This window comes from Elephas maximus, chromosome 5 (genome assembly GCF_024166365.1).
Source record: "Elephas maximus indicus isolate mEleMax1 chromosome 5, mEleMax1 primary haplotype, whole genome shotgun sequence".
Lineage (NCBI taxonomy): Eukaryota > Metazoa > Chordata > Mammalia > Proboscidea > Elephantidae > Elephas > Elephas maximus.
This window is the reverse complement of record NC_064823.1, coordinates 60,816,239-60,838,261: the sequence shown is the minus strand read 5'-3', so window position 1 is coordinate 60,838,261 and position 22,023 is coordinate 60,816,239. Positions and strand designations below refer to the sequence as shown.

General features: G+C 42.5%; 1 protein-coding gene across 1 annotated transcript; it reads left to right on the top strand.

The window, feature by feature from the left end:
- Positions 1-341: 341 nt before the first annotated feature.
- Positions 342-1,418, top strand: ATOH1 (atonal bHLH transcription factor 1). Its single transcript, XM_049887100.1, has one exon. It carries the CDS (start codon positions 342-344, stop codon positions 1,416-1,418), a length of 1,077 nt encoding a protein of 358 aa, XP_049743057.1.
- Positions 1,419-22,023: the final 20,605 nt, after the last annotated feature.

Genomic DNA, 22,023 nt, shown 5'->3' with positions numbered 1-22,023 from the left:
GGACTTTTTCTCCGGGTGTAAAAACTCTTTGATTGGCTGCTCGCACGCGCCTGCCGGCGCCCTTCATTGGCTGAGCGGACACGCGACCGGCGCGAGGAGGGGGCTGGAAGAGAAGCGGGGGGAGACACTGGCGCGTGCCGCTTTTTAAAGGGGCGCAGCGCCTTCGGCAACCGGAGAAGCTTCGTTGCACGCGACCTGGTGTGTGATCTCGGAGTGGGTGGGGGAGGGTGGAGGAGAAAAAAAAAAATAAGACGTTGCAGAAGAGACCCGAGAAGGTTTTTGTGTTGAGCAGTTTTGCAAGCGCGTCCTCCGGCTCTTAGCCTCCGAGCTTCTGCAGTGCAATGTCCCGCCTGCTGCACGCTGAAGAGTGGGCAGAAGTGAAGGACTTGGGGGACCACCAACGCCATCCCCAAGCGCACCACAACCCGCAGCCGCCGCCGCCGCCGCCACAGCCACCTGCGACCCTGCAGGCGAGAGAGCATCCGGTCTACCCAGCCGAGCTGTCCCTCCTGGACAGCACCGACCCACGCGCCTGGCTGGCTCCCACTTTGCAGGGCATCTGCACGGCACGCGCCGCCCAGTACTTGCTGCACTCTCCTGAGCTGGGTGCCTCCGAGGCCGCTGCGCCCCGGGATGAGGCGGACGCCCGGGGAGAACTGGGGAGGAGGAGCGGCGGTGGCAGCGGCAGCAGCAGCAGCAGCAAGAGCCCTGGGCCGGTAAAAGTGCGGGAACAGCTGTGCAAGCTGAAAGGCGGGGTGGTGGTGGACGAGCTGGGCTGCAGCCGCCAGCGTGCCCCTTCCAGCAAACAGGTGAACGGGGTGCAAAAGCAGAGGCGACTGGCGGCCAATGCCAGGGAGCGGCGCAGGATGCACGGGTTGAACCACGCCTTCGACCAGCTGCGCAACGTTATCCCGTCCTTCAACAACGACAAGAAGCTTTCCAAGTACGAGACCCTGCAGATGGCCCAAATCTACATCAACGCTTTGTCGGAGCTGCTGCAAACTCCCAGCGGCGGGGAGCAGCAGCCACCGCCGCCCGCCTCCTGCAAGAGTGACCACCACCACCTGCGCGCTGCCGCCTCCTACGAAGGCGGCGCGGGCACTTCGACCGCAGCTGGGGCTCCGCCCGCCTCGGCAGGGGGACAACGGCCAGCTCCGCCCGGTAGTTGCAGGACTCGTTTTTCGGCCCCGGCCTCCACAGGAGGGTACTCGGTGCAGCTGGACGCTCTGCACTTCTCGACTTTCGAGGACAGTGCTCTGACGGCGATGATGGCGCAAAAGAACCTGTCGCCTTCGCTGCCCGGGGGCATCCTGCAGCCGGTGCAGGAGGAAAGTAGCAAAACTTCTCCCCGGTCCCACAGAAGCGATGGGGAGTTTTCCCCCCACTCCCATTACAGTGACTCGGATGAGGCAAGTTAGGAAGGTGACAGGAACCCTGAAAACTGAGACAGAAGCAAAACCACCCTTTCCCAGTGCGCGGGGCGCGTCAGATTCCCGCACCCTTTAATTTTAACTCTGCTATGGTCGTTGTTTAGCAACGACTTGGCTTCAGATGGCAGCTACATTTGATGGTTTGCAAATGCTGCTGCTGTTCCAAACTTCTACTGGCCGGGACTGATGAAAACCTGCTGTTAAAGTTCTGTCCTTTTCTTCCACCTTCTGCGCCCCTTGTAGATAGATATGGTATAATTATATTTACCCATCTATGACACCATTATCCTAGTTCCCCCTGCCAATACGCTGCTAAAATGGCACATCTTCTCTGTCGCTGGTTTGGGTTTAATTTATTTTATGCCCTGGGCATCCATCCCTGTGCGTGGCTCGCACTCACATGTGAAAGTCTTCAGAAGTCGTTTCCCAAAATGCGTTTGAAACGCACAAAGCTTACAACGTGAATGACTTTTGACGATGGAATTGGTAGGAACTTTAAGGTTTATATATTGTAGCAACATACCCAGTATGTATATCCAATCGTGAGAACGTTGGCGTCTTTTAGGAAACCTGGCGCACGCACTTTATTAGCCGCTTTTGCCGCGGCTCCAGGAGAAATTTCAACTGCCAATTGCAGACCAGTTTTTTTCTTTCTTTTTTAAAACGCAGCCACTTATAGTCCTTAAGCTCCTTGCAAATGTTTGTTTGAAAATGAAAAATAAAAAACCACAATTTAGTAGTGTCAAAAGCATTTGCTCAATTTTATTTTGCTTTGTTAATGTTAGAAACTTATTTATTATTGTTTGCTACCATTTCTACTTACCTTGGTTCATTTTTTTTACATTTTCTACTCAAAATCGTTTTATTTTAATTTAGCAAAGCCAACTACCATTGTTTTATGTATTTCCCTTTGCAAATGATAAAAATAAACGTGAACAGTGACTTATTTGTCTTTTATTTATTCCACTCTATTATAAGCATTGCAGATATTTTTAAATGATCTTGAAGACTTGAATTAAGCCTTCCGTTAAATGTGGATTTATGCAGTCAAAGCATGGGCAGGGGGATGTTGCTAACTTTGTACCTTACACCAGGAACCCTACATAGAAAAGCACTTAAGTCCTGGATGACCAGCGTCTTTACAGTCTTCCTACTCCTAGCCCCAACAATCTCTGCAAGGGGAGGCATGTGTTTCTGGTGTCCTAGGATCTAGCCAGAAACGGTGAACTTTGCCAGGGTTAGCTATTTTCATTTCACAAAATTTTGGCCAGCAGATAGGTTTTCACGTGGTCAAATACTTAGCACAAACTTCCTATTTCTCTTTTTTCTTCTCCTCCTGCTTCGTCTCCTTTTCTCTCTCTTCCTCTCTTTTTCTCCTCTATGAGGGGTAGGGTGGAGAGGGAAAGTGGACAATGCAAACGAACTTGTCTGAGAAAGGGCAATCAGGATTCAATCGTGCCAGGAATTTATTGACCTCTACTCATTTTCTCTTTTTAAGCAATTCACCTTTCCCAATATAGAAGCTAATGTTTCCTTTTATTTTATTCTTCTGAATTAGACTCTATGTAGAAAATATTTACCTACATTTTTGTGTCAGTTGCAGAAACTAAATGGTGCACTCACACCGCAGGTATCCCCACTTAAGAAAAAGCGCTGTTCTGCCTCTCAGGGTCGTAGGTTTAGAAAGTGGTAATACAATTTGTGGCTGGAGAACGTAGAAAGCAGAATTTTAAAAAAAAAATTGAATGGCAAACCTAAGTATAGAACAATTCATTAAACTAAAGACAGACTTTTGACCTAATAAAACAACGCTGAGTTTGAGAGGTTGTTTGTAAAACAAATTCTGTACATTTTGCGTCTCCATTGGAGATAACATATTGAGGGAGGCAAGGAAGCACACAAGAAGAGGCGGAAGCTTCATTTAACTGCTCCTGCACCCCATTCACACACCTTGAAAAGAGAGCGCCACATACTGGGTTTGCAGAAAAATGAATGGGTGAGGGAGCGCAGACTCTGGTCTGGACTCAAAGGGCGGCGGTACCAGGGTTTAAATGACCACCTAGGTATCCCTGACATTCAGCTGAAGCCGTCCAGGAAAGCTGAGAACCTCCGCCAGCTCTTCGGAAGAGGTGAGCGGTGGATCGCGACACGTTGCAGGGGCAGAAACAATGCACCTGCCCCTTAGATAACCTTTTGCACCCACCGAGTTTGCAGTGCTTCTGATAAACATCAGGAATCTTCAGGCTACTGAATAAATCAAGCGATTGCTTCTAACACGTTTCCATTTCGCTCTTAATGAGCAAACTCAGGCAGGAGCGTTCAGCAACCTTGCAGGATGACAGCGCAGGTATTTTTGTAGTTACTTGGCTTGATGTGGTTGCATGCATGGGTAGAGGAGAAAGAAAGATGAGCTAGAATTACTTTACCTGTTGAGTCTGAATAGGGGAAAGACAGGAGGAAAAAATTGTGATTTTTTTTTCTTCAACGAAAATCTATTTTATCTTTCAAACCCATTTATGTCCATTCTATGTCACCCACAAAGGGAAAAGTTCTATCTCCTCCAATATTATTACTTTTCTTTTCACGGACTCTTGGAAATTTTAAAACAGAAGAAACCTCAGGAACATCTTCCTCACATCTTATTTTATAAATGAAGACACTACTGCCCTTAATTTGCCCCAAAATCACACAGCCAGAAAGCGTCCATATCAAGAACTGGATTTTCGCACGCCTGTCTGCCAAGTCAATACTCCCACAAATGTTCCTTCTAAGAAAATTGATAAAGAGGATAAGAGATGTAAAAGCTATCCAAATTCTTGTTTTTCTTTTTCTTGCGCCACCATAGTAGGCAGATATTGACACTTTTAAGTATCAGTGGCATTATATCTGAATTGGAGATGACCCCATCGTCAATTAAGGAAACCAGTTTACATTTCTTCTCAAGAGAAAATCAATCATAACAGAATATCAGACTGGAAACTCTATCACACTGAAAAGTGAGGATGGATTCTTCTAAACTCATCAGGGCATGCACAAAAAGCCAAATCACTTTGTGCTCAAAGTTCAAATAAGGACTTTAACCTCTTTTCTTTCCTTCGTTCTATTTCTTTCTTTCTTTTTAATGCTGGCATTTCTTTGAAAGAGATGCACAATCACATTTCCATTTTAAGGTTCTGCTATGAAGTTTGCATAACAAACGTTTGGCAGCTCGCTCTCTTACACTCCATTAACAAGCTGTAACATATAGCTGCAGGTTTCTATAATCTCATTAATATTTTGGAAACTTGAATATTGAGTATTTCTGAGGGCTCATTCCCCATATGCCAGACCACTCCTGCCATGCTGACTGGTTCCTTTCTCTCCATTATTAGCAATTAGCTTCTACCTTCCAAAGTCAGATCCAAGTATCCAAGATACTAGCAAAGGAATCAACTATGTGTGCAAGTTAAGCATGCTTAATATCACCCAAACAAACAAAGAGGCAGCATTTCTTAAAGTAATGAAGATAAATAAATCCAAACGTTTAGTCTTTTGCAACACTGCTGGTGCTTTCTAGAGTTCTGTATACTTTAAGCAGCTTGCTTTATATTCTATCTTTGCCTCCCACCCACCACCACTTTTATTTGTGGAGGGTTTTGGCTCGCCACACTTTGGGAAACTTATTTGATTTCACGGAGAGCTGAAGAAAGATTATTTTTGGCAACGGGCAAGTTTATACACGTTCTTTGTGGTACATGGCTAACCGGGGGTCCAGCTTGACTAGGAAAAAAAGGGGGAGCCTGATGTCCTTAGTCCTAACCAGCGGGAGACCAATGCTTTCATGAGGTCTGGCTTCGTATCTATTTTAGAGATTTAGACCTAAATCAAGTAAGTGGCGTTTTATTATAGGGTTTCTTGTAATTATTTCCCTTGTCTGCTTATTTGAAAGCTCAAGAAAGAGATTATCAACTTCTTGCCAGTTCCAAACCCCAAACAGAATTGGAAGTAGTTAAACAAAAAGTAGCAGACGGTTGGTCAATTGCAACCGAGACTTCTCAATCGCCATTTAGACAAACCAGGAAGTGCTGGTAAAAAGTTAAAGCTGACATCTAGAAGTTGGATTGCTTGCAGTTGGTTTTGTGCGAAGGGGAAATGGGGGGCGAGGGGAGGTTATAATGAAGGTGAAAGTTTTCCTCGGTGTTTTTAACTCTGCTCTCACTAGCCGCCCTCACCCCTAGGCAGGGCAAAGTTCCAGACGGCGACCACCGAGGTCAGCACTCCTCCTGCTAGGCCCCCAACAAGAGGAGGCTAAAGGAGCAGAGAATGGGTTAAATCCGAGGGTGCAGGGGAGGAGAGAAGTCGGGGAAGATAAAGAAAAGGACAGGAACCAAGAAGCGTGGGGGTGGTTTGCCGTAATGTGAGTGTTTCTTAATTAGAGACCGTTTGACAATAGAGAGGCTGGCAGAGGCTCCTGGCCGCAGTGCGGAGCGTCTGGAGCGGAGCACGCGCTGTCAGCTGGTGAGCGCACTCTCCTTTCAGGCAGCTCCCGGGGGAGCTGCGCGGCCACATTTAACACCATCATCGCCCCTCCCCGGCCTCCTCAACCTCGGCCTCCTCCTAGTCGACAGCCTTCGTCGGCCCCCCACCGGCTGCGCTCACAGAAGCGAGCGACTCTCGCCGCCTCCCGCACTCAGAAGGGGCCCCTCTCCTCCCCCAGCTTCGCAGCGGGAGCCTCCACTGCCCACTGCACCTCCCAGCAACCAGCCAGGCAAGAAAAGAAGCTGCGCAAAGTTAAAGCCAAGCAATGCCAAGGGGAGGGGAAACTGGAGGCGGCGGCGGCGGGAGAACTGTGGGGTTGTCCAGGAGAAGCTGGGCTGGGGGCTGAGTCACCTGAAGCAGTGAACCAGGACAAGGAAGGCTGCGCATCCTCTCGCGCAAGGGGGGATGCAAAGGCACTCTCAGCGGACCCGTGCAACTGCGAGGCCTGGAGCTAGTAGCTGAAGATCTACTCCTCTTTCCTTGCCAAAGATATATTTCCTCAGTCCCTCCGTTATTCTGAAGAGGGGATTAAAAAAAAAAAAATTTTTTTTTTTTTAATTCTGTTAAAGTTCTCAGAGTTTAAATGTTAATTGAAGACAGTGCACGAATATTTTCTCTCCCGATCCAGGGCCCTGACACCGGTGCTTGTTTTTTCCTTCCTTATGCGCGTTAAGAAAAGAAAAGCAAAGTTAGACGTTTCAGTATAAAGGTTTCAGACCAGTCTACATCCCAGGGTTCCTCTCACTCCTATTCCAGCCCTGTTTTCTCTGGTCCAAAACAAACAAGTAACTAAAATAGACTTTTGCTGCCTAATGGACAGCGAGGCCAGGCCCATTCTACAAGTTCATACTTTTCCCCAAAGAAACCAGAAGTTTTCTCCACAGGGATGAAAAACCAGATGTTATTCAATATAACTATTATCACTTTAAAAAAATCTGATAGAAGTGGTAAGAGATCTGATAAAGAAAAGGGTGTTCTGATGGCTAGAAGGCTGTAGGGCCCAGATACCATCCAGAAAGTGTGGCCTAGGATCTGAGTTGGCTCCTTGGGGTTTCTAAAGCCAATGGATGTCTTGCTCTTTTTGGCCTCTGGCTACTTATTTGTCTCTTCTTAGAGAGACAGGTCCCCACAATCTTTCCCACTTTCCTACCCCTACAGACTTAGAATTGGGGTGCTTGTAGACCAGGTGTCAGAATTGGAAGGGATCCTCATCTACCTGGGGTAACATCTACATGGGGTAACAAGTGCGAATGGAGCAGGGATCATTCTTTACACCTTAGAAGCCACAAAGCTAGGGAAGTCTGAAGCCACAGGGCCCTCAGTTGATCAGGATGGTAGACGACCAGTTCTTTTTATTTTCAATAACATGTATCTGCTGAAACTACCGAGCAGAAATGTACAGAGGTTTTTGCTTTTCTTCAAATTCTCTTCTAACTGCCCCCCCCAAAACAACATCATTGATTCAGTAGGTTGAGGAAGAATCCTAGATATCTGAGTACAGGTCCCCAGATGAATATCGTGCAAGTGGGGCCAAGAGCTACACTGTGAAAACCACTGACCTAAAGGAGTTTCTGTTAGATCCTTTCTTGAGATTGCCTATGAAAAACGGAAGTTGTTTCCTTTTGCCTTCTTTTACAATACTAGGTCATTTTTCCAAGAAGAGAGAAGCAGACAACTTAGTTTTCTTGGAGTCCATGAACCTAACAAACTTTGTTGCTTTCAGGCTATGGAGCCTGGGGCAATATGCTGTAAGCCTGAGATGTCTCAACTCTAAAGTGATACCAGCTGCCCTGGGAGGCATAAGAGCAACAGTCTAGGAGGTATAAGGCATTTGGCCTGGCTGCAGTGGGTTGGTTGGTTTTGGGATCTGTCAAATAAAAGAGGCACAGTGGGAGAAGCCAGATCACAACCAGTGGGTACTTGTGAAAAGCAAGGAGCAAGAATTCTCCTAGTCTACACAAACACTAAGAGAAACAGGATTGGGGAAATGGGGGTGGGAGGGTGGGGAGAGAAGAAGAGTTGTCACAAAGCCCTTATTTTAAGGTGGGTGGACTAAGTCATAGCACCCTGCACTCCAGCTTGAATTTAGAGGATAGTCGAGTTTGATGGGAGGATCAGCCACCTATACCTTGACTGAAGAATTAGATGTTCCCAGATTAGTCCAAAGGCCTAATGGACCACAACTACCACAGCCTCCACCAGATTGAGTCCAGCACAACTAGGTGGTGCCCATCTACCACCACTGACTGCTCTGATAGGGATCACAATAGAGGGTCCCACACAGAGCTGGAGAAAAATGTAGAATAAATTCTAATTCACACACACACACAAAGACCAGACTTAGTGGCCTGACAAAGGCTGGAGACGCACTAAGAGTATGGCCATGAGTATGGCCCCCGGACACTGTTTTAGCTCAGTACTGAAGTCACCCCTGAGGTTCACCCTTCAGCCAAAGATTAAACAGGCCCACAAAACAAAACGAGATTAAAGGGGCACACCAGCCCAGGGGCAACGACTAGAAGGCAGAAAGGGACAGGAAACCTGGTAATAGGGAACCCAGGGTCGAGAAGCGGAGAGTGTTGACAAGTCGTGGGCTTGGTAACCAATGTCACAAAACAATATGTGTACTAATTGTTTAATGAGAATCTAGTTTGTTTTGTAAACCTTCATCTAAAATACAATAATAAATAAAGAATGAGGTATTCCTTTGAGTTAGTAGTGACAATCAGAGAATACAAAGGGAACCAGTTTTTTGATTTAGAAGGCTATGATCCCCTGCAAGAGAACAGCTTCCTTTGGTGACTCACTCTTATTCCTTCCAAATCTTTGCCCCACTGTTTATTGTTCATATTCCCCCAACTCCCTCTATTCTTCGTCAATGAATGGGTACCTACTGGGTGCCAATGGCAGAGTGACACCGGGGTTAACTACCATGAGAGAAGTGCAAAACAAAAAACCCTTACAGAACTTAGAACTTGGTAGAAATCTCAGAGCTCAAATATGGAAAAGAAGCTTCTTCCTCTAAGTAAGGGTGACATTTTTGCTACAAATGGGCCTACAAGCTTTGTAGTCATATGTTTGGCATCAAATTATTTCACCTGCAGTTCCAGGTTTACCCTGTTCATAACCTTCCCTTTTTCCCCTCAAAAATAGCAGTGGTTTGAAGCCATAAGTGCTCGTCTTCAAATCAAACATCAGCCCAGTCTCTTCCTTTCCAAACCTCTGGGATAGATTTATTCAGTTTCTTATGACATTTTCAGTGAGAGTGTAGTTATAAATTCATGCCAGAGGAAATTGAAGCTCTGAGAGAAATTAAACGGCCTGCTGAAGATAATGTAGGCTTGGCAGATCCACAGCCATGGAAAACTAGTCTAGGGTCAACAATCTCTTCACTTGTGTCAGGTGCTGGATCAACTATCCTACATCTAGGAGCCCTGATGGCGTAATGGTTAAGCACTCAGCTGTTAACGAAAGGTCCGAGTTTCAAACGACTAGCTGCTCCACGGGAAAAAAAAAAAAACCTGGTGACCTGCTCCCATAAAGATTACAGCCTAGGAAACCCTGTGGGGCAGTTCTATTCTGCCCTACAGGGTTGCTATGAGTCCAAAATGACTTGATGGCACACAACAATAACAACACCCTAAGTCTGAGGAGTCTCTGTGAGGCAGAAACAGTTAAGTATGTAGTGGAAAGGTTGGTGGTCTGAACTCACCCAGAGGCTTCTCTGATTCGACTTATTCTGGGTATAAATGCCTACTACTCTACACAGAAATTCATTTCCACTGTCACCTGGGAAAACCCATCTCAATACTAAAAACATGTAGATTATAGAGTTAAACTAAGCAATGTTACATGGAAGTGTGTCCTAAGGAGTAATGGCCTTAAAACACGTCATTTCCCAAACTTGTTCCCTCATCTATGCTTTTAAGGATGGTAGGAACATGGGGCTACAATTTTTATTATTTGTATTGGAGAGAGAAGTGAATTAATCTGCTGTATTAGCCATGGATCCATTCAGTGATAACATACATTTTTTGTTCACCTGGTCATCTGAGCTATTGGCTTTTTTCCTTTAAACCTTCCTCCAAATAAACATTTACCACTTTTCTGAGTGGTTCAATGCCTGAGAAATATTTCTTGGTTTTGAAAAGTTCTGCTCTTTACTCATCATGAGTTAGCACTCCATTTTCTATTCCTTGGTTTAAGGCCATCTCTTTTGTGTTGCTTGTGATTGGGATGCTTTTAAACTCCCAAGGAGTGAAGTGAGGAGTAGGGGGCATTTGAAAAGCAGAATATATTTTTTAATCAATAAGGGAAAGTTTACAAACAGATCCATAAGCCATAATGAATAAACTTTGTCCTTGCATTCATGCCTCAATATTTCCCCACAGGACATTGATCTTGCTTTGCCCCTTCTCCCTGCCTACACACCAGGAAATCTTCTAAGGATTTAGTTCAGAGCCCTTTTTGCATAGACATAAACCCAGACTGCTCCTTAATATGTCCTGCTCTATGATGCCACGTGACCCACTTAGTCAAATATCCCCCTAATGTTTTGGGGGAGTCTACATGACTGGTGGCACAGTGGTTAAGAACTCATCTGCTAACTAAAAGGTTGGCAGTTCGAATCCACTAGCCCCTTCTTTGGAAACCCTATGGGGCAGATCTACTCTGTCCTATAGGGTCTCTATGAGTTGGAATCAACTCCATGGGCAACTGAACATGACTCCTACTTCTAAGACTTATAAAGGTGTGACATGAGCCCTTTTCTATTTAGCCTTACTTTGAAAAGATCCTAAGGAGTTCACTGTAAGCTGGGGCGGGGGGGGGGGTTACTTTCCCAATATTTTGTTGAATGTGTCCCTCCTTGTTCCTCCACCTTTTTGCTATCAATACAAAGGGGTGTGTATCTACCCAGATGAGGCTCTTGGCTTTGGTTCAATGTTTTCTCATATGTCCATCACCCTGCGTCAGTCAGTTGATTTGAGAACTGGAAGAGTGGGGACAGGGAAGCAGGGTTACTTAGCCAAAGACTGTCAATGAGGGAGCCTGTGACTTCTCAGAGGCTGTAGAAGGGGGGTAGTAATTTAGTTCTCTCCATTTGGGAGAGTCCGTGGAGTGCTTTTCTGAGTGGAGGGCATTTCTTTTCATAGGAAGGTCCCTCTTCTGGAAAATAAACATGAAAATGATTCATTTTGTTAACTATGAGTTGGCCTCAAAACTTTATTTTCACCTCCAAGCTCATCTCCTGGGTGCCTTTCGAACCCTACAAAGTCTGGTGAATACTCGTCTTTTTTCTGTTCTCGTAGGACCCCATACAAAGCTCTTCCACACTCCACTGGAATTAATTTTAAAGATCCAGCCCCTTGAGGACAAGAACCATGTCTAATTTGAATTTGCCACTGCCCCAGTGGCAGCCAGATAATGCTCAAGGAAGAGATAAGTGAGAATGGAGGTCACCCAGGCCTTGATGTGGTCTGCTGGCCCACAGAATTCCTTTAAATTAGATAGACTCTTTAAATTGTTTACAGCTAACACCAGAACTTTTCCTTTGTCCTGGAAACTCCTACAAACCCTTTCTAAAAGGTTCTTCCGTTCCTTCTTTAACTTTTTCCCTAACCCCTGCAACCCCTGGGCAGAGCTAAGTGTCCCCCTCTTCTGTGCATTAATGGCCCTCTTAACTGACATTGTTAACTATTTGAGAAACACTTTTCTCCGAGTTCTTGGAGTCAGGACTAAATCTTATTCACCGTTGCATCCGGCGTTCCCAGAGACCCCAATCTGCCTTTCCAGGATTTATCTGGACAGGCTGATGCCCTGAGGCCGGCATAGTGAAACTGCCTCTCGCACCGCTGAAACCCTAGAACGCGCCACGGCAGCCAAGTGTGGCCCTAGCGTTACCCCACATGATCCCTGGAAAGCAGAGGCAAGGGCCTCTCTGTCCCTTGCATTTCTCGATACCAATCGCCTGTTTAGGTTTTCCAGCTCATTATTCCCTTCTGGGCACCATCTTTCTTTCCTATTTATCAGTTCTCACATGCTTTTCAGTCTTTTTTTTCACATGCTTTTCAGTCTGTTCTTTCAGTTTCCACTTGTCTGTCATTTTCCCCAGTCTTTACTTCATCCCTTGGTCCAATTTTTCCTTCTGTCCTCCCCCACTCACTCCCTAGATCTTTATTTCCCAGTCCTGGTCCTCCTTAGCCAGTGGTTTTATTTCCTTTCTATGCTCTTTTACCAACATCGCCCTAGCCGCACTAGCCTTCCTTCCTGGGATCTTTTCTGCCCTGTTTGCCTCTGGCCTCCCACAGTCAGGTCAAGATCTGAGCAGCCACTTCGCCGCGTCTCAGGCGAGGCAGAACCACTTCCTTCCAGCCGCCAGGGCAGGGGCCGGGTCAAGTCAAAGTCTGCAGACTTCCAACAATCTGCAGCGCCACCCCTAGGAGCAGCTGCGGGCATGGCCTCTTAACGCAGGCCCAGGAACAGAGCAGAGTCCGGGAAGTGCGGGTGGGCGGCTGGAAGGTGGGGGAAACCGGATCTCCTGTCAGTGTGAACTGAAAGTTTTTTCTCCCCTATTCTTCTTTCCCTCCCCCCTCTCTCTTGACAAAGCTACCCAGCGGTGTTTCGGTGGCTGTGCTGTTGACTTTCGCCTCCTAATCTCCGTTAATCAACTCTGGATCATTGATGCGTCAGCCCATCTCTTTGATCAAGAGTCAGAGATCTCTATTTCTTTTGCAGTCAGAATTCTTCCCTGGGCAGACACCCTGCTATAGTAACCTTCATTTAATACTCCCATTATCGTTAGCATCAGAGCTCATCACAAGGCTTTCCCCAGAAGGATCTCTCCTCCAGCTTGCAGGACAGCTCTGAGGAATAAAAAATACTTTTTTTAAATTTGCCTTGAAATCAACCCAAAGGAGGCAGTGCTGCTTTCAGCACCAATAAGCACTAGGCAATAAGCTTTTCAGAATAATTTCTCTTTAAAAGCAATTTTCAATTCTTTCTATTTCTTTTCATCATGTACACTTATCAATTATGTTCAGCTAGGAAATAAACAAAATCATCTCATTCAAATCCCCCCAAAGGCACTGTAATTTTTGTCCATTATACTTGTAACCTGGCTTGCAGGACATTTAGAAGGAACAAAAAAAAAAAAAAAAAAAAAACAATAGAGGGAATAAAATAAACCATTCAGAATGGTGCCCTGAGGTTTACCGAGGCAATTGATCCTTTCACTGGGTCCTCCTGAATTTTTCAACAGTAAACTAGTTCATCTCCAACTAGTAGTTGCTCATTATTGTATGCTTCACAGACAGCCCCTGGTGGATTTAAACTACTGATCTTTTGGTTAGCAGCTGAACTCTTAGCCACTACGCCCCCAGGGCTGGTCACAGACTGCAGAAGCTGTCAATTATTTCAACATTTATCCAATTTAAAAAATGAATGGATAAAACATGTGAGGCTAAAATACCACTTCTAGAAATGGAAGAGAGAGAGAGTTCTAGTGCCAAACTTGAAGAGTGAATTTGCACCTGTACAATTTGTGGTTGCTTAAGGTCTGCTCAAGTCTAGAGGTATTCTCCAGGACAGCTGGTAAATAGAGGGTTAATCATTACAGAAAACCATGCATCATATCTTTTCAGTTTGGTTTATACGGAAAGGCAGTAAAGATTTATGCTTCAAGAGATGGATAAAGCTGTTATATTCCGAGTATAATTGGCTCTTTTGGAAGTTTAATTTCTAAAGAAATGCAGATATAGGTGTCCTTCGTAGGTTATAGAACATCCCTAGCTCTCCTTAAGAACTCTGATTCTGGTACTTTAAATACCTGGAACTTCTTAGGCTTATAAAAACTTCTTAGGTTTCTGTAAAGTCCTAATATACAAGGTTTATAAGAAAATTGGACTATCTCATTGCCATTGAGTCGATTCTGACTTACAGCAACCTAACAGGACACAATAGAACTACCCAACAGGGTTTCCAAGGAGTGGCTGGTGGAGTCGAACTGCCAACATTTTGGTTAGCAGCCTGGCCTCTTAACCACTGTGCACCAGGTCTCCAGTTGGGCTATAGGAACATATTTTTAAAGGAGAAAATTCTTTAGACATTTATCAAGTTAGGCAATAATACTGTTCGGCTAAATTAGTTTTAGCTTCTTTCGGTATTTTTAAAAAGAGGAGTTTATTCTCCAACATTTCTAGTAACTGCTTATCACATTTTAATTTAGAAAAAAAAAAGTTAATGAGCTGGCTTTTTTTTGGTCTGATAGAGAGGGTGCTCATTTCTTTCTTATATTTGCTGAAAATTAATTCATGGATATAAATAAGATAGGTGTATCTTATTACCATATATCACTCTGTCATTGTATTTTCCAATTCCAGGAAGGTGAGGTTGAAAGAGCGTTCTGTCACCAGGTAGTTATTAACAAAAAAAAGTATTCATTGCCATTCTGGTGGTAGGCAGCATCTGAAGCTCCCTGCAGTTCGATCCTGTGATTATTAACTCACTTCCCACCAGTATCTTATGCAGGCCCATTATCTACTGTCAATATTTTTATAGCCTGTAAGAAGTCCTCCTTACTTCCTGTTAGAGGGGAGGTAACAGGGGTTTCTTTTTCTTTTTTAAGTAGATAAATATGTACTCTACAAATATGTTTGATTGAGGAGGTAAAAAGGGAGGGAACGGGGAGCCTAGCATCTGCTGTCTCACAGGCTCATTGTGTGGTTAATAATTGCTCTAGAATAGTTTTACAGGGTGTAGGCTTTCAGAAACAAGGATTACTGAAAGATCCAGGCCCAAAAACGTTTTTTAGTTCTGTTCATACACCAGATCCTAGATATTAGGTTTTTTTTTTTTTCCTTTTTTCATTTTAACTAATGTACCTTAGTGTAAACCATTAGTTCCTGACTTTGAGGAATCTCTTAAGGCATGTTTTCCTGAAGGAGGTAAGCTGTGTATAGTTTTCCATTCAGGAGAATGAAGCTTCACAACATAAGACTGTTAGAATTAATTATAAATACAGGGTGAGTGTTACCAAGTGTCTGCTTTGTATGAATAAACACTATTTTTAAATTTTATACAAATAAACACTGCCTTTGTTTCAAAGTATGTACTTTAAAAAGTGACTTTTATCACCTTCCTTGTATTCTCTTTCTCATTCCTACTCTGATCAAATAAAAGAATAAGGTAAATTATCATAGATGTGTAATAACACCAAACATTGTGGTGAATCACAAGATTTTTAATATAAATTGTGACATGTGATGTTCAACTTTGAAACTTTTCAAATTGAGGAAGAACATTTCTTTCTAGAATTAGAAGTATGAAATTCTTTCTGAATTTACAGTTATGCCTTCTTAAAAGAGCAGTAGAATTGAAGTCGGCAAATCTAAGTTTTGTTCTCAGTTTTTTTCACTTACTAGTTTTGTGTATGTAAGGGAAAATATTTATTTCTCTGAGCCTCAGTTTCCTCATTTACAAAAAACGGAAGGGCAATGAATACTGAGCCTCCTGTCTCAGAGGACTGTTGTGAGGATCATATAAGATAGCAAATCTGTATCAGTCAGGTTAGGCCAGGTTATGCTGTGATAACAAACAAGACCAAAATCTCAGTGACTTAACCAATAACGATTTATTTCTTGCTCATTATACAAAACCATCATAGTGAGGAGGGGCTTAGTTTTTGATCACTCAGGGACCCAGGCTAACACAGCAACCACCATCTCAAACATTGCTAGTTACCAATGCAGAGGGAAAGAAAACTTTGGAGGCAATTATATCATCTGCTTGGAAGTGAGACTTACTATTTCTGTTCTCAATTTATTGGCCAAAACTATTCATAAGGCCCCAACCAGTCACAAGGAGTACAAGGAAGTATAATCGTACCATGAAAAAGAACCAGGAATAGTTGATGTATAGTGTTAATAACCACCGCGGTTTGTGGAGGAAAATTACAAATGGCTAAGTGCTTTACAGCTGATAAGTATTATTTACCAAAAATGCACTGGGAATTTTTGGGAATTAGATCTCACCTAAAAGAGCCTGGGTGCTGCAAGCAGTTTGCAATTAGCTGCTAGCCTAAAGGTTGGCAGTTCAAACTTATCCAGCAGGTCTGTGGAAAAAAGGCCTGGCAAACTGCTTCCATAAAGATTACAGACAAGAAAACCCTATGGAGCAGTTCTATCCTGTAATGCATTGAATCGCCATGAATCAGGGCCTGACTAGGCGGTAGCTAACAACAACAAGTCTAATGTGAATTAAGCCAAAATCATAGTACTCTTCTGTGATTTAATTCTCTAAAGTGAACTTACTTGGAGGTCATTAAATTAAATGATATGCGTGAATTTCCTTGGAACTATAGAAAACATTGACCAAAAGCTTCCTAAGGTGAAGCTTGGCTCCCAGCCAGATCACAGTTTTCTTTTAAATATGCAAATCTTTACCCATTCACTGAGATACACTATAAAAAAAAAAAAAAAAGATCTTGACACAACAATAAAATTCCTTTTTATATTCTTAAAGGTGTCAAAAATAATGGTACATAATTGCTTTATTTATCATTTATGGATAAATCAATCATCTCCAGATTAAGTAACAGTCAGATATAAGGGACAAAGAGTTAGGGTTGCAAACTGAAACAAATATATTAAAGTGCTGCCAGCTTCTCCTTTGGGGGTATTCTTTATTGTGTATTCACAGGCCATCAGGTCAACTGGTTTGTCCTAAGCCTTAAGGGCTGGGGTTGCAAACTGATAACCTACAGGCCACCTTTACCTACTGGCCTTGATTTCTTTGCCCTGCAAAAGTAGTTACAATTCTTTTGGTTTTCAACATTTTAATATAAAAAATTTAATAAAAAACCAAGATTTTTAGCCTTTCTGGAAAAAATCAATAGCTCTAGTAATTTTGGGCCACATTTCTGCTGGATGGCAAATGGCCGACCTGAACTGGTTGCTTCTTTTTTTGTATAAGCTTTCCACTCTCCAATCCTCCATTTCCACTCAGATAGCTTCACTCACATTAACTATCTCATTAGCTTCTCTAGGCAATTGACTTTGGGACTCCTGTTTGATCATCTCCAGGCCTCCACAGTTAGTGATGTTTAAGAAAATGAGAAAAGAAAGACGGCTTAAGACAAACAAATCACAAATGATAAGTTTTCAGGCTTTGGAGGAAAAGTTCTGGCTCCAGCCTTCCTCTCTACCCTATTTCTATCTACCTACTCCATGTGCCCCAGCTGTTCCTATACATGTTCACACTTGCTCGGTAGCTTTTTCTTTCTTCTCTTCCCTCAATTTCTTTCCTTTCTTTACCTAGTCAAAACCCAGGACTAGTATCACCTCCTCTGTGAAGTCTGATCCACTGTCCCAGGAAGAACAAATATATTTATTGAGTACCTCCTATAGATCAGTCATTATTCTAGGTGCTGAGGATATACCAAAATCAAACCCACTGCCGTCGAGTCAACTCCGACTCATAGTGACCCTAAAGGACAGAATAGAACTGCCCGATAGGGTTTCCAAGGGGTGCCTGGTGGATTCGAACTGCTGACCTTTTGGTTAGAGTGTTAGCTCTTAACCGCTCTGCCACTAGAGTTTCCTCTGAGGATATAGTGGTTAACAAAAGCAACAAAAATCACTGCCATCATGGAGTTTGTATTCTACTGAGGAGAGATAGACAATATGAGATAAATAAGCAAAATTGGTAGTATTCACCCACTAATAAGTACTAAGGGGGAAAAAAACAAGAAGGATAATACATAAGGTTGGAGAAAAGTTTGAAATTCTACATACGGTCGTCAAGAAAACTTGCCGAGAGGGTAACTTTTGAGACAAGCCCAGAAGAATATGAGGATGCAAACTTTTTCAATATCTGGGGGGGAAATATTTTAGTCAGGGGAGAGATAAGAGTATGCCTGGTGTCTGCAAAGATTAGCCAAGAATCTAGCATGGCTGCTATGGAGTGGGAAAGGAGAGAGTAGCAAGATAGAGAACTATGGAGAGGCTAAATCTCCTACGGCCTTGTAGGCTATTGGAAATAATTTGGCTTTTACTCTGAGTGAAAAGAGGAGTCATCTCAGGATTCTGAGCAGAGGATAGGTTTGGTTTTAAAATGTATTCTCTGGGTGTTGTACTGAGAATAGACTGTGGAAGCTATTGCATTAATCCAGAAGAAAGATGATGGTGACTGGAATCAGGCAATTAGCAGTGTGAATGGTGAGAACTGGTCAAATTCTGGACATAGTTTAAAGGTATAGACAACAGGATTTGCTGACACAATGGAAATGAGATGTGAGAGAAAGAGAGGAAACTAGGATCGCATAAAAGTTTTTTTTTTTTTTTAATCTGAGCAACTGGAAAAGTGGAATTGCCGTTAACTGAGATGGGAAAGATATCAGAAGAAAACAACTTTGGTGTGGTGGGAGGGAGATTCAGTTTTGGACATATTAAGTCTTCTTTAAGGAACAACTAGTGACTGTCAAGGAGGATGAATATGTTTGAACAAAAAAAAGATGTTTGATTAATTTAAAGGATGTTTTAGTGGAGGTAACCCAAAGTATCATTAGGAAAACTGGGTTCTAATTACTCAATCGTTAGGCATATGGGTTCTAGCGTCAGACTACCTGGTTCAACTTTTGGCACCATCACTTTACCATATGGTATGACCTTGAATAAGTTACTTAACCTCAATAGAGGGTTTTGTTTCTTCATTTGTCAGTTTTACAGCTTCATAGATATAGATTTATCCATATTGTGAACTTAGCACAGTGCACTGCACATAGCAGGCAATACGTATTTGTCAATAGTTGCCAAGGCAGTAATGTGGATTGTTTCCCTGGCTAGACAGACAGTTCATTAGATATAGGGATCTATCTCATTTTTATTTTATTTGCTATCCTTAGCAGAGCATTTGGAATATAATAGCTGTTAGCTTAATGAGAATCTGCAGCTGAAAGTAGCTAAGAATTGCTGGAACATCGACCCCTTCCCTAACACTAGCCATTTAGCCATCATTCTAGCCAATATCAGGTGGTAATGATAGGAAAGGTTTTATACAACTAGTAAAGATTGAATAGACTTTTGGCTGTAGAGATGTGAGAGAGGTCGTAAGGTAAAAAGAAGAATCGGAAAGGCAGAGAAATGCAGACATTTCTGCATAAAATTCTATTCACACAGGTTCCTCAGCACTTGATTAGACCTCTATTACAGCCCCAACACATTACTGTTTTTAGGTGCCATTGAATCAGCTCTGACTCAAAGAAAGCTTATGTACAACAGAAGGAAACACTGCCCAAACCGGTGCTGTTATCACAATTGTTGTTTTGTGTGAGCACATTGTTGCAGCCATTGTATCAATCCATCTCACTGAGGATCTTCCTCTCTTTTGTAGAATTCCTGCTTTACCAAGAATAGCGTCTTTCTCCACAAACTGGTTCCTCCTGATAACATAAGTCTTGCCATCCTTACTTCTAAGGAGCATTCTGGCTGTACTTCTTCCAAGACAGATTTGTTGGTTCTTCTGACAGTCTATGGTGTATTCAATATTCTTTGCCAACACCGTAATTCAAAACTGTCAACTCCTTCAATCTTCCATATTTACTGTCCAGCTTTCGCATGCATATGAGGTGATTGAAAACACCATGGCTTGGGTCAGGCACACTTTAGTCCTCAAAGTGACATCTCTGCTTTTTAACACTTTAAGGAGGTCTTTTGCTGGGTGCAATAGGTCCTTTGACTTCTTGACTGTTACTTCCATAGGTATTAATTATGGATTCAAGTAAAATGAAATCCTTGACAATATCAATATTTTCTCTGATTATCATGATGTTGCTTATTGGTCCAGTTGTGAGGGTTTTTCTTTTCTTTATGTTGAGGTGTAATCCACACAGAAGGCTGTAGTCTTTGATCGTCCTCAGTAAGTGCTTCAAGTCCTCTTCACTTTTAGCAAGCAAGGTTGCGTCATCTGCATATTGCAGGTCGTTAATGAGTTTTCCTCCAATCCTGATCCCTCGTTCTTCTTCGTATAGTTCAGCTTCTCGGTTTATTTGCTTAACATACAGATTGAATAAGTATAATGAAAAGATACAACCTTGATGCACACCTTTTCTGATTTTAAACCACACAATAACCCCTTGTTCCATTTGAACAACTGCCTCTTGGTCTACATACAGGTTCCTCACCAGCACAGTTAAATGTTTTGGAATTCCCATTGTTTGCAATGTTATCCATAATTTGTTATGTTCCACACAATAGAATGCTTTTGCATAGTCAATAAAACACAAGTAAACATCTTTCTGGTATACTCTGATTTCAGCCAGGATCCATCTGACATCAGGAATGACATCCCACGATCCATATCCTCTTCTGAATCCAGCTTGAATTTCTGGCAGTTCCCTGTTGATGCACTGGTGCAACTGTTTTTAAATTATCTTCAGCAAAATTTTACTTCCATGCGATATTAATTATACTGTTTGATAATTACCGCACCCTGTTGAATCACCTTTCTTTGGAATGGTTACAAATATGGATCTCTTCCAGTCAGTTGTCCAGGTAGCTTCTTCCAAATTTCTTGGTATAGAGATGAGTGAGCACTTCCAGCATTGTATCTGTTTGTTGAAACATCTCAAATGACATTCTGTCAATTCCTGGAGCCTTGTTTTTTGCCAGTGTCTTCAGTGAAACTTGGCTTTCTTCCTTCAGTACCATTGGTTCTTGATCATATGATACCTCCTGAAATGTTTGAATGTCAACCAGTTCTTTTTGATACAATAACTCTGTGTATTCCTTCCATCTTCTTTTGATGCTTCCTGCCTTGTTCAATCGTTTGCCCATAGAATCCTTCAATATTGCAACTCGAGTCTTGAATTATTTCTTCAGTTCTTTTCAGCCAACCGTATTCTTCCCTTTTCATTATCTAACTCCAAGTCTTTGGACATTTCATTCATATTTCCCCAGTAGACTATTGTCATCAAGAAAGATATATAAAAGATAATCACAGTAACTTAAAGGAAGTTCTAGAGAGAAGACTTCATCTTAGAATTGGGAAACCAGACTTCTAGTCATTTCTCTAAGAATTAACCAGTGTGAGCATAGATTCTTTGAACTTTAGTTTCTATATTCATTCAAATGTACAGAATTGTTGCAAAGATAAAATGAGATCATTCATGTGAAATTTACTTATAAATTTATAGATTTATTTATAAACTAAAAATAATTACTGGAGTATATGGAAATCAGAAAATTTGAGCAATAAAATTTTAGATTAAGAATGCTTTAAAAATGTTTCAGTTCCAGAGAAGATGGAGTAATCATATTCTACTCTGTCTGTCCCACTGAATGCAAGTATAAATGTTGAAGCAGCTATATGAAGTAAAAGTAAATTTTAGCAGATAGATTGGAGAAAGAGGTCAGAATCTGAAGTTGCACCCAACCACTGTTGAGTTTCCCATTTTTCCTTTCTGGTATCACCTGGCATAAACTATAGGGAAGCCCTAAATCCAGAAGTGCAAAATGGGCAAGGAGAGAAAGAAGAAAATGGAAAACGGAGAATGGGAAAGGAGGACCATGTAAGTTAGAGAGTTATATCATGGAGAGAAGGGAAATAACTATTCAAAGTATCCAGGATACAATTAAAAAGCACTTGCTATATAGAGAAGCAAGTACTTTTGAATTGTATCCTAGATGCTTTGAATAGTAGGTTGACTCTGGGTCTTACTTAAATATTAAGAGTAAAGTGGATTTTTGTTTGTTTCTGCAGACACTCAATCAAGGTTAGATGGAGGCTCCAAGTTCTGAACTGCCTTCTATGGTCTGTGGATCTAATATCATTTTGTTTATTAAAGGATTTGTAATGCTATTAAATCAGTGTGGACTTCCCAGTGGTCATTTTGAGACCTGGGCAATGGTCAACCTTAAAACTCAGTTGTAAAGCTGGTAGTATGTTCTTTAGGGTCAGATCTGTACATGCATAGCTATTAGTTCAGTCCACAAGTGATTTTCTTTTTTTATTTCTCTTCTCTCCATGATAGAAACAGCACTTTTTGGTTCCCTGTGACCTCTCTTCTTCTTCCTCTGTCCAG